Source organism: Paramisgurnus dabryanus, chromosome 7, assembly GCF_030506205.2.
Source record: "Paramisgurnus dabryanus chromosome 7, PD_genome_1.1, whole genome shotgun sequence".
NCBI lineage: Eukaryota > Metazoa > Chordata > Actinopteri > Cypriniformes > Cobitidae > Paramisgurnus > Paramisgurnus dabryanus.
Window position 1 is genome coordinate 42,072,903 of NC_133343.1, and position 15,726 is coordinate 42,088,628.

General features: G+C 37.9%; 1 protein-coding gene across 5 annotated transcripts in view; it reads right to left on the minus strand.

Annotated features, from left to right (window-relative positions):
• Positions 1-244: 244 nt before the first annotated feature.
• The window catches only part of hdlbpa (high density lipoprotein binding protein a), a 220,577-nt gene continuing 205,095 nt past the window's right edge, over positions 245-15,726 (minus strand). For 3 of the 5 annotated variants that reach the window (XM_065266686.2, XM_065266687.2, XM_065266688.2), the window contains 14 exons: positions 6,960-7,046; positions 5,898-6,029; positions 5,567-5,785; positions 5,131-5,352; positions 4,835-5,053; positions 4,588-4,726; positions 4,224-4,372; positions 4,007-4,111; positions 2,675-2,809; positions 2,440-2,583; positions 2,167-2,346; positions 1,886-2,002; positions 1,669-1,809; positions 245-1,518 (listed from right to left, as the gene is read on the minus strand). In XM_065266686.2, the coding sequence (XP_065122758.2) occupies positions 1,426-1,518; positions 1,669-1,809; positions 1,886-2,002; positions 2,167-2,346; positions 2,440-2,583; positions 2,675-2,809; positions 4,007-4,111; positions 4,224-4,372; positions 4,588-4,726; positions 4,835-5,053; positions 5,131-5,352; positions 5,567-5,785; positions 5,898-6,029; positions 6,960-7,046 (2,082 nt within the window). In that variant the 3' untranslated portion in view covers positions 245-1,425. The remainder of the gene's footprint in view (positions 1,519-1,668; positions 1,810-1,885; positions 2,003-2,166; positions 2,347-2,439; positions 2,584-2,674; positions 2,810-4,006; positions 4,112-4,223; positions 4,373-4,587; positions 4,727-4,834; positions 5,054-5,130; positions 5,353-5,566; positions 5,786-5,897; positions 6,030-6,959; positions 7,047-15,726) is intronic. The other 2 variants (XM_065266689.2, XM_065266690.2) reach the window with 2 other exon arrangements.

Consider the following 15,726-nt stretch of genomic DNA (forward strand, 5'->3'; position numbering starts at 1 on the left):
TTAACCTAAATAAGTTGTAAAAATAACTTGCAGCTCTCAGAAAAACCCAGTCAGCAGCATTCATCATCAAGGTGGCTGGAGGGTCTATACTGGACTCTAGCAGGAGCTGCCAAATGAGCAACAGGGTTCAGATGGTATCGGCTCCAGTCATCACATAAGATATTCTAGCTCAACTTATTCAGTCTTTTATTTTATTGTAGAATTTTTGGACATGTAAAAACAGGCTCATCAAAACAAAGCAAGACACATTTTAAATTTTTATTAAACTTTTTTGGACAATTTATTTTCAGTGTCATCTTTAACTGTTTACCTAGTCATTTTTGCATAATTATTAAGGCTATTAAAGAGGACTGTTGCCATTGTTTTCAGACCAACCTGCATAGCATTTGGAAGACAAAAAGGGTCTGGACACTGATCCATTAGCAAAGATAAGCAACACATAACATTCCTTAATATTTCATTGGCACAAATGTGTCTGCTTTGTCTTTCCACGTTACATCTTCCGTTTTAAAGGCCAATTCACACTGGTCCAACTCCATCAAATTCCAACATTCTAAAGTCTCATTAACTTTGATCCAACAACTGCCAACAGGTGTTTCACACCGACCCAGCAGATGCTTTTGTTGGCGTCTGTTGGATAGGTGTGAAATGGCCTTAATAAACATTTATGAATATTAAAAGGAAAATTAAACAAGCTTAGTGTAACTTTTAGAGAGTTTAAGAACCTTGGGATTATCAAAGCAAATGGCAGCTTGAAAATACTAATGTAGTGAGAGTCCTTCTTAAAGTTTGAAAATTTTAAAGGGTGCATGGAATAACTTCCCTGACCAGATGCATAAAGTTAAGGGAACAAAAGAGAAAAGTCTGCAAAGGAATGGCTACCTTAAGGTATGAGGCAAAGTAAAGCTGGTTACCCATTTCCTATTAATAAATTTGACTTCAAATCAGAAGTATCATTTTAGAGGTATGCAGTATGTAGTATATTTTTACCAACCCCATAGCAAAGGCAACTATGAAACAGAGCAGCTTGTTAAACCCAAGAAGTGACATTTGTGACGAAAATGTTTTTGTAATGAAGTCATAAAAATGTACTTAAACCTGGATTGACAGACCTGAAGCATTGCTAAGACTATTTCTTTTATCCTTCAATTATGATTCTCTGCAACTGCAAACAGGTTGACTAATTCACACACAAATATTCAGCAAAAATGAGGCAGACCAGGTCGAGATCATCACCATGAACAGAAATGTTTACCAACTGTTCAGGTTTTCACAGAGAGAATCACTAAGACCCTTGTTTATTTGCAGAACCAAGTTGAGGAATAAAACATTATACATTAAGGTCACAATCCACATCCAAATTGTTCAAATGGGGGACAATAAGGAGAACACCCCGAGAAACAAAACCGTTGACGGTCACACATTTCAGAAACGTTTGGGTCCCCAAGGAGATGATCTTGCAGCAGCCACAGGTGCACCAAAACTGGGGAATTCCTCAGAGCTGCTCATATCTGGGGCCTTAGATAGGGTCAAAAATAGGTTAAATCCAGTTATATTTTTGAAATGTAGCCAGTTCAATACATATACTCTAACAAGCAGAATGTTGGCCCTAGCAGATGTTTTTTTTATTTCTGATATTAGAACACAGTAATCAGGGTAACAGTTTACCTTTTCATTGCCTGTGGTCCAAGGAGCCTCCCTCACAACAAAGCCTTTGGATGGGCCACAGGATTCTCCACCATGGGCAGAAGAACTACCAGAAGGCTTTATATAAGCCATTTTTGCTTCATTTTCCACTACATCAGCCAACTGAAATAAAAGGATAAAGTTTTCTTTCAGAAAGAAACTACAAAATTTTCTTTGTTTTGCAGAAAATAAATCTTACATATTCCTCCTCCAAGTTTAGAAGGTGATCAATGGCTTCATCAACTTGCTCTGGGCGACCAGTCACAGTCACTAAATTGGGATCTGAAGCTCCACTCTGAGGGAATCGAACATCAACCTGGAAAATGAAAAGATTTTGTTTCCTGGCCCTAACATCAGATACATCAGAAAAAAAAACTCAAATAAAATTGTTAAAACTGCACTATAATATCTGCAGAGTAACAGCAGAATATTCCTTGTTGGGTCAGACAAATTTTTTTAGGAATACCTCTACACACTCACTTTAAATTCATCCATTATCTTTCGAATGCCTTTGCCACGGGCACCTATGATGCGAGCATGGACCCTGCTGTCCAGGGTGATGTCCTCAGAGATCATCTCTTCCAGTTCATCAACTATAGCCTGAATGGCATCACGTGCTGCCACTGCATTCTGCTCATAGCCAGTAATAGTAATCTGATCCTATCAGACAAAAAGTTTCATTTTTGGCATACAAACATGTTTGGACAAAACCTCCTGTCATGATCAGAAAGTTTGTAGGCTCCTGTTCAATACCTGGTTCTCATCATTTTTCTCTGGAAACTGAATGTTGACCTCATGCTCATTGCGGATTTGGGTGATTATGGCACCCTTGCGTCCAATGATTTTGGGGTGATACTTAGGATCCACAGTGATGGTCAGCTTGAAGCTTCTGAGGGCCTGTTCAACAGAAATAAAGTCCAATTGTTTAAACAACATCCTATACTTTTAAACCTCTTGCAAGCTTGTGTAATCTTGGCTTGAGACTCACCCGATCCTCTTGTTCAGCCTGTAGTTCTTTCACACGCTCCAGAAGACCCTCTTTAGCACGGTCAAGGAGGGTGGCCAGGCCAGTAATGGAGATAATGTCAGACTGTAACTCAGGAGCAGGCACTTGAATATTAACCTAAGACGAAGAGGCATTGTTCAGTTAAAAAAAGGGCAATAAAAGAAAAATCCATAATAGCAATTTATTTATCACTGAATTTATTCACATCATTCCTCTAATCCAATTAATCAACAAGCCCTCATGAGATGTATCTGAATATACATGTAGCAATGTCAACTTATGAAACCAATGATATAATTTAACCAGACAAAACGAGTCTCTGCAGCAGGAAATATAACCTTGCCAACAATTGCACAACTAAAATGGTAAATAAATATCTGAGTCAGAAGGCTTTTACATCGTCTACCACAATAATATACAAGCATTAAAAATACCATGGCACTTTAACGCCCTTACTTGTGGATTTTTATCAGTGCTTACTTATTTGTGCTCAATATATATAAAATGGTTAGTGTGTCGCACCAGGTGCACATTGTGATGCTCTCCATTTGAGCGTACTTGCCGTGCAGCTCCATTGAAAACCGCAAAACACAAAATATAAACCGCCCCAAGTCAGTCCCTAGTTCCACATTTTTGATGACATCATGCACAGCAAGCGATTGTTGATTGTTCAAGCACCATGTAGTCTGACATGTTTCTTAAACACAACACCTCAAGATCTATTGATAATATCATAACTGACAAAACGATTCTGTATCTTGAAACCAGAGGCGTCATGCCTATTCAAACTGAGGAATCATGCATGCTCACATATGAGGTAAAATTTAATGCAAAAATCCGTTCCTCTAATATTTTTATCTAAACATATTTTTCTTAATCATTATTGATAATTAAAATCAATCACGTGGCTATAGCATGTCATTTTCGTTGTTTATATACATTATGGATTTAAAATTACATTAATTTCATAGGATAATACAGTTGTTATGCAAAATGCATTAATGATACAATTAAACAAGTCATTAAATAAAACGTAAATAAACAAAACATGCCGTTTCAGATGTAATTATGATGCCAATATGTCATTTTTCCGATTTAATAGTAATTGATATAAAAGTTAGTTAACACTTTTATTTTGGAGGTTTTGCATGAAGGCAGGGGTGCTCAGATTGTTGGAAATGCAAGCGCCATGGAAAAGGCTAAAAGTTCTATAATGTGTATGCACAAATTTCTGTTAACTTTGCAAACTCTGCCCCCTTAAAAAAAATTGGTGCATGACGCCCCTGCTTGAACCAGGCAAAAAACAAGACCAACCTCAAATTCATCCATCATCTTGCGGATTCCACTTCCTTTCTGACCAATGATGTAGCGATGAAGCTCAAAAGGCACTTCCACCACAATGCTTACAGGAACCAAAGCCTAAACACATCCATACTCATCATATTCAACACATTTTATTCGACAAAATGTACTCGCATACAATCAGAACAGCTACATGCATTTTTTAGAGAAAACCATGTACTAGCCACACCTTCAGTGCTTCAACAGCAGCTTCACACCTCTCTTTACGGCCAGAGATCATAATGATGTCACACTTCTTTGGGGCCAAATGATCAGCAGGCTCTTTCACCTCTCCATTGGCCTCTCCATTCTCCTGCACTGGAGCATCAGTTGAAGAAGCTGATAAATCGAAGAGTTACTGATTTTCTGTTCATAGATCATATTTGTTACTTATTACCAACACCTGGGGCACAAAATGCAGTTTTTCCTGTGATAATCATTGGTTTAAGGAATCTGTCATACACAATCACCTACATTGAACAGTTTTAGTAAAAAAAAATCAAGGAGCTTTCTATTTTAATGATGCAGGTCTTTTAAACTGACATTCACAATACCTTGTTGGTCCTCTCTGTCTGGAAACTTGATTTGAACATTGTGGTCTTTAGTAATCTGCTGTATGCGTGAGCCCTTTGGCCCCATTATGGAGCGGTGGAACTTCTGAGGGATCACACACTCCATGGTCACTTGCGCATCCTGCAGATTAAAAGAAACATGTAGCCCATTATCACCTTAAAATAACAACAGTTGTCCAAGATAAATACAGCATAGATTGGAGTATTGCAGATTCTGAAATCTATTTACCAAATCCTCAATCAACTCCAGCATGCGGTTTTTAGCAGCCTCCACACAATCTTTGGCCCCCTTCAAAGTGACCTTATCACTCTGAGAGGCAGTTCGGGGAAAACTGACGATAACACCACCATACTCCTCAGCAATCTCCCTCAGGACTTGACCACGACGTGCCACAAAAAAACGATGGTACTTGGGATCAACGGTCATTAAATCCTCTACCACGTTATCCTAAAAAATAAAAGTCTGTATGTTTTGTTTCAAAATTAATTATCGGGACTTTGCTAAAACTGAACAAGGGAACATACCAAGCTCTTAATGAGTGCCTCCAACTCCTTCTGTGCTTCAGCTACAGCTTCCTCTGTACCAATGACTGTGATCTGCTCCTGATCCTTGTCCTCAGCAGTCGGGAAGATGATCCTGGCACCCGTGCTGTCACGTACCTTCCGAATATTTCCACCTCCTTTACCGATAAGGAACTTGTGGTATTCAGGTTTGGCACGCAGCTCAGCTGTGTGGCTTTTAGTTTGCTGTTATAGATTAATTATTGATTAACAACAGACTGATTTTCATAAAATGAAACCTGAACCAAAAGTAGATTAGAATGTACTCAGATTAGTCATCAATTGATTGATTCATCTGTTAATTTAAAACCAATGTAGATACAAAGAAAGCTGTACCCTGATCAAGTTTAGATAAACGCTTAAAAATGCATTAGCCTCTTAACAATAGAAAAAAACCCACCTTCTCTTCTGCCAAGGAAAGCAGCTGCTTCTTGGCTTTCTCCACCTCATCGGCTGGGCCTCTGATTGACACTGCATCAATGCCAGAGCCCTCTGTGGGGAAATGGATGTGCACGCCACCACACTCCTCCATAATGGAACGCACAAAACGCCCCTTGGTGCCAATTAGGGAGTTGTGTAGTTTTGAGGGTATGGAAACTTCAACCTCTGTAATATTTGCCTGCACAAACATTTAAATCAACACATCTTATTGCATCCACATACTTCTCTGTTGCAACAAATCAAGCTCAAGATCCATAAACCTTCAAAATAAATAAAATGAGAGACCTTACCAGTTCTTTTTGAATGGCCAGGATCCTATTTTTTGCTGCGTCACAGTTTGCCTTCTTTCCAGTAATGACAATCATTTCTGAGTTGCTGTTTTCCGCAGGCAGGTCAATTTTAGTGTTAGTCTCTTCACGGATCTGAGGAGATTTATTATATACAGTTATGTTCAAAATAATAGCAGTGGTTTATCAGTAACCTGATATACCATTGGTATTCATAGTAGTAATAATTCTGCATTGGAAAATATGTACTTACAGATGTAGTAGTGTAATAGAAACACAATAGACGCATTTGTAATGATATTCACACTACTTGTGTTCTGAGTTATAGACTCATTTATTGAAAGTGGCATGATCAAAATAATAGCAGTGTGAAGTTTAATTGGAAAATGAGTTCAAGGTCAAAGATGATCTAATCTGATCTGTAAGCACTGTGACACTCAGAAGACATCCAATTGAAGCTAAGCTGTTTGCATGAAGCTCCAGTAAAGTACCATTGTTGAAAAAAGGCATGAGCAGAATCTACACATAAACTGGCCCAAAGAAAAATGGCGTAACATTTTGTGGCATGACGAGAGTAAAATGGTTCTATTTGGGTTGAGTGGTTATCGGCAGAACCTTAGACTCCCGGGTACTAAATTTAAGCGACAGTACACTGTAAAGACAGTTAAACATGGTGGTGCAAAAAATCATATTGGGATGTTTTTCATACTACCATGTTGGGCCTATTTATTGTATACAAGGGAACATGGATCAATTTGAATACATCAGAATACTTTAAGAGATTTCGGCAAAAGGGCAACATAGAGGAAATGCCCCTTAAATAGGTGTTTCAACAAGACAACAACCCCAAACACACAAACAAGAGGGCAAAATCTTTGAACAGCCTAATATTCATTTTCTTTGCTTCCCTTTAAAAGAACAAGACTGACTCGTAAACTGTGTTAATGCTTTGATTTGTAATTTAACGTGTAATGTTTTCAATAAATTTGAAATATGGAAATAAACTAGTTTTTTAACATGTTTGCACTTTATTCACTTTTATTATAGATCGATCGATAGATATACCTTCTTTATATTTGCGCCTCCTTTGCCAATTATGTTTTTGTGGAATTGCTTGAAAATGGGCACCGAGACTGAATAGCTATTCTCAACCTGGAAAGACAAAACATCAAATAGTTATTGCTTGACTAATATTAAAGGGTTAGTTCACCCCAAAATTACAAGTTAACCACAAATCACTCACCCCATGTCCTTTAAATCCATCAAGTCCTCCGATGTTTTTTTCAGAACACATGTTTAGATTTTTTTTAACAAAAACCGTGAGGCTTGTGACTGTCCCGTTGACTTGAGTTTGTTTTACAATTTTTTTACAAGAAAAGAATAAAAGGCATTGCCAAAAAGGTCCATGTACCATCAGTAGTTCCATAATAATATTATGAAGCAACAACAACACTTTTGTGCACAAAGAAAACAAAACGAATGATTTTATTCAACAATTTGTTCTCCTCCTTAAATTAGTCCTTCAGTGCCCGTTCACGAGCAGACTACGGCAAAGGCTGACAGGTAGGGTTGTTGCGGTGACAGAATTTTCCCACTGGTTAATCAGCGCGTGACAAACCCGGTGTTACCGGTTTCACCGGGTGGGAGGGGCTTATAAATGCACAAAAGTGCGCATTTTACTTTCACTTTTGAATTAGATGCAACTGTTGTTTAAATCCAGCGCTTGCGTACGCTGCGTTAAATCGCGTATGAATTTGCATGTAAATGCGAGTGCAACAGCTGGTTTAAGTGCTTCAATGTGTGCAGGTACTTCTGACAGAAACCCGCCAGTCCCAAGCAGAGCAACCGGCTATTTCTCCATAAAGCGCTGCTTGAATGATGGGTTTATTATTATTCTTAATGAAAAAATACAACAACAACAACGATCTCGCCTACATTAAACATCATATATGCATCTTATAACAAAAACGAGTAAGCACGCGGCTTCTGCCATCTTCTGCTTGCCGCAGTCTGACAGGAATTAATGAAATCTGACACCCGCAGCCGCTGCTCTGTGATGACGCGCGTTCAGCTCCGCTGGTGAAAGGCTGAAGCACCGGTAATCACCGTTTCACCGACTATCGCAACAAGCCTACTGACAGGTTGCCAGCGTACAGACACGGAATACACTTGAAGTAATTAATGTGAATTTATATGGACTGTCTAACCCTCTGTGGTCTAAGGGGTTTTTAGGGCCCTGGAGAAGTTTTGACCTGGACTGACATTTGTGCTTTTATCAGTTGCTTTAAAACAATAATTGCAAAAGTCTTACAACACTGTGTTCAGCACAAACTGGGCTACAATATTATGAGCAAAATGTATGTACATGTTTGATTTTTTGAGAAAAAGGTTTATGCCTGTTTTTTGAAAAAGCTGAATTTTTAAGTCACTGATATAAGTCCACAAAACTCGTACTATTCTAAACATGTTTTCCCAAGACTTTTCAAAAAAGTGTAAAGTAGTGTAAAGTTTTCTTAAAAATCATTTGGCTAAGCATTCACATAAAACAATACGAGCCTTCTAGGAATGTAACACTCTCTGTAGTAAAACCATGGAAAGGTTTTAAGTTTATAACAACATTTTTCAATAGAATGTAAATACGCACACACACACACACACACACACACACACACACACACACACGTATGTGTTTATGTGTGTGTGTGTGTATGTATATGTATATACGTGTGTATATGTGTATTAGGGCTGTCAATAGATTAAAATATTTAATCTAGATTAATCTCATGATTTCATGAGTTAACTCACGATTAATCTCAAATTAATCTAACATTTTTATCTATTCTAAATTTAACACTTTTCAAGTTTTTAATGCTCTAATCAACATGGATTTGGACAAATATATTTGCTATATGCAAATGTATGTCTACTAGGGTTGTGACAATTAATCGTGAAAATGTGCGTTTTCTCAATGAATGAATTTGAATGAATTACGGTGAAATGCAGCCACATCCAAAAGCCAGGGGGCGCTCTCGCTTAGAATCACCATTTGTGCCACAGAAGAAGTAGTATACCAAACACTATCCCAGGAAATGTCTTAAGGAATATTTATAAAGCTCTTCTTCAGATTGTTTCAGGTATTTTCATGATAATAAAGAATATTTTAAATGATTGTGTTTAACGAGTGTTGCTTTTTTAAATGCACGTTATAAACGAGTCAAACTTGTAGTGATTTTAGATTGATAAGGACTTCCTACTGATCACGGAGCCGTAGTACATGCACAAGCTGTGCATGAAACACTGAATCGGAGCCTTACGATTCAGAATCGATTTTAGACAGGTCTTTTTAATGGGAGCGCGATGCATCGATGGACATCCCTAATGTCTACAACAGCCTGTTTACATTTTCCACAGAACCAACAGCCATAGTTTTATGTATGATTTTCCCTTTAAAAGACCTTGTTCTTTCTCCATTTCTGTTTGCCGCTGCATCATTTGTGACCTGTGCTGGCAAATTGAGTTGGGATAAGCAAATTTTCAAAAATTTGTTATTTATATTTTAACATTCTCTATTAAAAAAAAAACTTCAAAACAATGCACGATTTGTTGGAATCTGACAAAACATGACAGAACTACACTTGTTTACATTAAGCAAAAACAATATATGTTAAATATATGTTTTTATTTTATTGTTTAATTTTGACATTGAGACAGACCGCTTTAAGATACTGTAGGCTAATATAATGTTACACAACAGATACTTTTCCTCAACAGTTAACCAAACATTCACTTCAGATTATAGGTGATACCTGCGTGAATTCTTGTCAAAACAGATATTTTTAAAACTGTAATTTGTGTAGATGTCTATATTGTGTCAGGGAGATCGCTTTGGAGTCTTGTAACTCTTAACATTTTTAACATCAATCAGGTCCCAAACTTTATCTTGCTCAATTATTATGTGTGTGTGTGTGTGTGTGTGTGTGTGTGTGTGTGTGTGTGTGTGTGTGTGTGTGTGTGTGTGTGTGTGTGTGTGTGTGTGTGTGTGTGTGCGCGTTTTTTAAGCATATATAAGCATATATACATACACACACACCTTACTAGTACCAGACTTAAAACTGTAATTTTGTGTAGATGTCTATATTGTGTGCATGCTCTTCAGGAGTCAGGGAGATCGCTTTGGAGTCTTATAACTCTTAATATCTTTAACACCAATCAGGTCCCAAACTTTATCTTTCTCAATTATTATTTTAACATCAAGCAAGTAGTCTATTTTCTATTATTTCTGCATGCTTTAAAAACGAAACCAAAAGTGAATGAAGACGCATCTCTGCTTTAAATTGTGAATTTGGGAGGATCGGTACACGTAAAATGTGTATGTTTATGTGTGTGTATATATGGTGTGGTCTTCTGCTGCTGTAGCCCATCCGCCTCAAGGTTCGGCGTGTTGTGTGTTCAGAGATGCTCTTCTCACTTTATTAGGTACACCTGTCCAACTACTCCTTAACGCAAATTTCTAATCAGTCAATCACATGGCAGCAACTCAATGCATTTAGGCATGTAGACATTGTCAAGACGATCTGCTGCATTTCAAACCGAGCATCAGAATTTGGAAGAAAGGTGATTTAAGTGACTTTGAATGTGGCATGGTTGTTGGTGCCAGACGGGCTGGTCTCTGAATGCAAAACACGTCGAACCTTGAGGCGAATGGGCTACAGCAGCAGAAGACCACACCGGGTGCCACTCTTGACAGCTAAGAACAGAAAACTAAGGCTACAATTCACACAGGATCACCAAAATTGAACAATAGAAGATTGGAAAAACGTTGCCTGGTGTGATGAGTCTCGATTTTTGCTGCTACATTCAGATGGTAGAGTCAGAACTTGGCGTCAACAACATGAAAGCATGGATCCATCCTGCCTTGTATCAACAGTTCAGGCTACTGGTGGTGTAATGGTGTGGAGGATATTTTATTGGCACACTTTGGGCCTATTAGTACCAATTGAGCATTGTGTCAACACCACAACCTTCCTGAGTATTGTTCCTGACCATGTTCATCCCTTTATGACCACTGTGTACCCATCTTCTGATGGCTACTTCCAACAGGAAAAACCATCTCAGACTGGTTTCTTGAACATGACAATGAGTCATTGTACTCAAATGGCCTCCACAGTCACCAGATCTCAATCCAATAGAGCACCTTTGGGATGTGTTGGAACAAGAGATTTGCATCATGGATGAGCAGCCAACAAATCTGCAGCAACTGCAAGATGCTATCATGTCAATATGGACCAAAATCTCTTGAGGAATGTTTCCAGTACCTTGTTGAATCTATGCCAGGAAGGATTAAGGCAGTTCTGAATGCAAAAGGGGGTCTAACCTGGTACAAGTAAGGTGTACCTGATAAAGTGGCCAGTGAGTGTATATGTATATATGTATACTGCCCTACAAAAGGTAGTAACTTCGTTTTTGGTCAAAAATTACTTATTGATATTTTTGAGACATTCAAGACCTCCTTTATTATTTGCATTAGTATCTTGAGTCAATTTAATGTTTTTTTCGAGAAAATAAAAATAAAGAAGAAATTAACTGACAACTGAAACTCAATATAAGTCTAAACTTTAAAGTAATTTTTCTCAGTTTCACACTCTAGCGAGTTAAGGTCTTTTGCCTTTGTAGGGCAATATGTGTGTGTATATATGTGTTCGTAGGGCAATATGTGTGTGTATATTAGGGGTGGCACGGTTCACAAAACCCTCGGTTCGGTTCGTATCGCGGTTTTATTGTCACGGTTCTCGGTTCAGTACGGTTCTTTTTGTTATTTTTTTCTTTTAATTTTTAACACTCCAGAAATGTATTATCTTATTAATGTATTAATTATCCATAATTTAGGATACATCATTAAAAAAAAGTTATATCATGTAATCATGCACAAACTGAATTTGACTTTAAGCACATTATTGGGACCATCCCTGAGGAAAGCCAGGTGAGATTTTGATACAGCAAGAGGGAAGACATAGACGATTTCAACATGCTTTCATTTATTTGGCAAAAAAAGAGAATGTATATTGCCATCTACATGAACTTATGGGCTTTTTTAGCACACAAAGATAACTTGCATTTATCAAAATGCCAACTTCAGTGTAGCTCTAAGATTTATCATTGAGAGGCTGCTTAAATACTGCAGAGAGTATATGTGGACGAGAGAGAAACATAACATTTACACCTGTAATATTTAAATCTGTCTCTTTTGTCCACTTTTGACTACTAATGTCCTAATTACTTTGAGGGGCAATTTATGAAATAAGATCGCGCAACTTTCACACGCTAGCAAAATGAAACTACGCGGAAATCAGCCGCTTTCGTTTTATCAATGAAAGGCTAAAAATAGCACTGTTCGTGTGTTCGCAGAAAAGACGTGAAACAGTGTACCTCAGATTAGATAAATGGTCGGAGAGAAGGCGGTTTCCTGTGGCTGTTAGAACACATTCAACCCATAGACTGCAGTTCTATCTATTGTTTTATTTCCGCTGTCATCATACGACGCTGGCGCATCCTCCAACTGCGGGCAGACTTCCTTTTCTTTCCCACTTGCCATTTCTACACGTAACATAACCTGCAGTACTTACACTCAACACCAGTCACCTCTTCTTTCGCGCGAAACGGAACACGCTATCTGAGGTCACATACAGGGCATGAGGCTACATTGCGCATGCCATGAACCGTTGAACCGTGAGACGCACACGCGCTCCGAACCGAGACAAGCGAACCGAACGGTTCAGATTTTTTTCATGAACCGTGCCACCCCTAGTGTATATATACACACACACAATTTGTTTTAATTTATATATATATATATATATATATATGAATGTGACACCTGGGTTTAGATAGGTACAGCTGTGGATGGTTTATGCCCACTTTACTCACCTGTCAATGATTCTTATTAAGAATCTTATTATACTGTTGTTTCGTTCTTCTCTGGTTGCACATCATAGAAGACAATGTTAGTATCAGTGTTAATTTTGGCAGCAAATTCTGATGTAGTCTTAGTCAAAGGGCTCTATCTTACACCCGGTGCAATGCAGCGCAATGCGCGATGCAAGTGTCTTTCGCTAGTTTCCACCCTAATTTTCACGTTTAGCATTGCGTTGTTTAAATAGCAAATGCATTTGTGCCCCCTTTTGCGCCCATGGGCGTTCTGGTCTAAAAACGAGGTGTGTTCAGGCGCATTGTTGGCGCGTTGCTATTTTGAGGCAACTAAAACAGACTACGCCATTGACCAACAAAAACCTGGTCTAAAGTCTTAAGTCAATGGCGCAATATGTTTTATGTTATTTAAAGAGCGCATTAGTAAAATGCGCCTATAAACGGGAGGACAACGCAGGTTTGCTTATCACAAAGTACATGAATGCGCAGAAGCACAAAAAAGCTTTTAAATATGAAAGATTAAAGGATTGAATGTAAAAGATTATTATTGAGTCTCTTGGACATAAATGAGGAGTAATTATGAGACGTTAAAGGCGCAAAGAGCTGCTTCACCTGCAGCCTGGTAAGTAAATAAATGCTTTGCTTTAAACAAATGCATCTGTTTTTAAATGTTTTTTTAATGCTACCTCATGGATTTATTGTATATGATGACTCTGTACCTGTGGATATGGTGAGATGAGAAACATTTTTAAGTAATGCTTAAAAAAACTCTTTGCTAAAAAAACGCTGTCCAAAGTGCTGAAATGTGAGGAGAGCCGTTTGTAAATTCTTTATCTCCTGTTTGTTACAAATAAAGTATTTTTAGAGTACAAACCTTATCTTACATACTTGTAAATTATGTTTTGATGATATTGGATAGCCATACATTTAAAGCAATTAAAAGCCTGCTTTTTTACTTCCATGACTAAAAGAAAACGGGTTTTAAAAGTTTTTAATAAAAAAATAACAATTTCAATACAAGTGAAAAACAACACAATTATTTAACATTAATCTTAAACTGGGGATCTTCTTCCTCCGCTTAGTTTTTCAGTTTACAAAGTCCGTCATCTAAATAGGGATAAGAGATAGCGCCAGTGCAACTTGCCTTTAAAGGGGATGAGAGCTGAGTCTCTCATTGGTTTACTGCACGTTACGCCCAAAATACTCCCATTACAACAGGACCAACCCTTTTCGACCATGCGCTCGGCGCACAAACCATTTTTCCCTTCGTTAAATTAGCAAAAGTGGATTCGGACACGCCCATTTAGACGTTGCGCTGTGCGCTTTAGACAATGCGCTTAGATCGTTAAAATAGGGCCCTTAGTCTTTTGAATAACACACCATTTAGTTTTAGTCTTATTTTAGTCATCTGAAATATTTTAGTCTTAGTCTAGTTTTAGTCGACGAAATATCATAAGAGTTTTAGTCTTAGTCTAGTCTTAAGTTTTTTAGTCTGTTATGAAATGGTATTAAGGTTTGAATATGCAATACAGAGACAGATTTAATGGATGTTAAAGAAAACACGTATGTTATTTTATTCTTAATGTCAAAAAAACTGACCGTGGCTTTTTCACAAAAGATAATATCACATAAAATAAGCATAAGGCCCGCTCTACCTAAAAAATATACATGGTCCCTGAAAAAGATATGCCTTCTTCCTAAATGACATGCACACACAGATACACACGCACGCAGACACACAGAGACACACACACGCACTTACACATGCACTTTGTCCAGTCATGTAAAACCACAACATATACTATAATAGTAACGTTACACATTTCATTCAATTTGAGGACACTGAATATTTATACTAAGTATTAATTCAGACAATCCAATACAATCAATATAGTTCAGATGTGTATTCCATTTGTTTCTATGTTATTCCAAGATTAGCGAAAACACTGTGGTTTATCTTATAAAATAACCTTAGCGTGCATGTTTACCTTTGCATGTATTTCTGGATGAGTCATTTTTACAGGCTGTCGTCTTGTCGTATTTGAAGTGTGACCAGATTAGACGCTAGCTCTGACATTGTTGTTGTTAATGAGACATGTCTTCAGACAGGGTGCACCGCAACACGTTAGCGTGTTGCTAACGAGCGAAGTCAACTGAAATCAGCCAAAGCTGGGTAACGAAGACTGTACAACTAAATATAATGTAAACAACCTGTTGTAAAAACGAACTTTGCCGCGGGTTTTTAAAATGCCTCTACTGCCTGCTGCCTGTGTAGATCAACCTACCCTCAAAGATTCGCTCTGATTGGATCCCACAAAACTTTCCCCACAAAATGAGTAGCTCTGATTGGATCTCTTCTCCATTCGTCCCTCCCTAACATTTTCGTCTTATTTTTATTTGTTGACTAAAGTGTCAGTTATATTTCGTTACAGTCTTCGCCATCATATCTGACTTTTATTTAGTTTTTATTTAATCTTCGTCCGTGAAAAAAGGTTCGTTGACGAATATTTTTCGTCATCGTCTTTGTCAACGAAATTAACACTGGTTAGTATCTGTTAATCTTAACATTAGGAGAAAACTAGTTCATTTTCAGCTTTTTTGTGAGATTTTTGTCTTACGGGTTTAAACTCCATATCGTGTAAACGTCAAGAGCACAACGCGTCATAACCAGAAAACCACACCCACCGTTGTCTCATTATTATTTATAAGATAGTGTGTTCTTATCCAATGCAGAGACGTTTCGCTTGTGTGTGTGCGCGCACACGTGCATCTGCTCCGTGCGGCCAGGTCAGCCAGGGGAGGGGTGTCTGGTGCTCAGGATAATCGCACATGGATACGGTTCTGTATAGTAAAGTAAATGTGACTGCGCCATTATGCACACTCTGTAAATACGTTGGATGATTTTCCC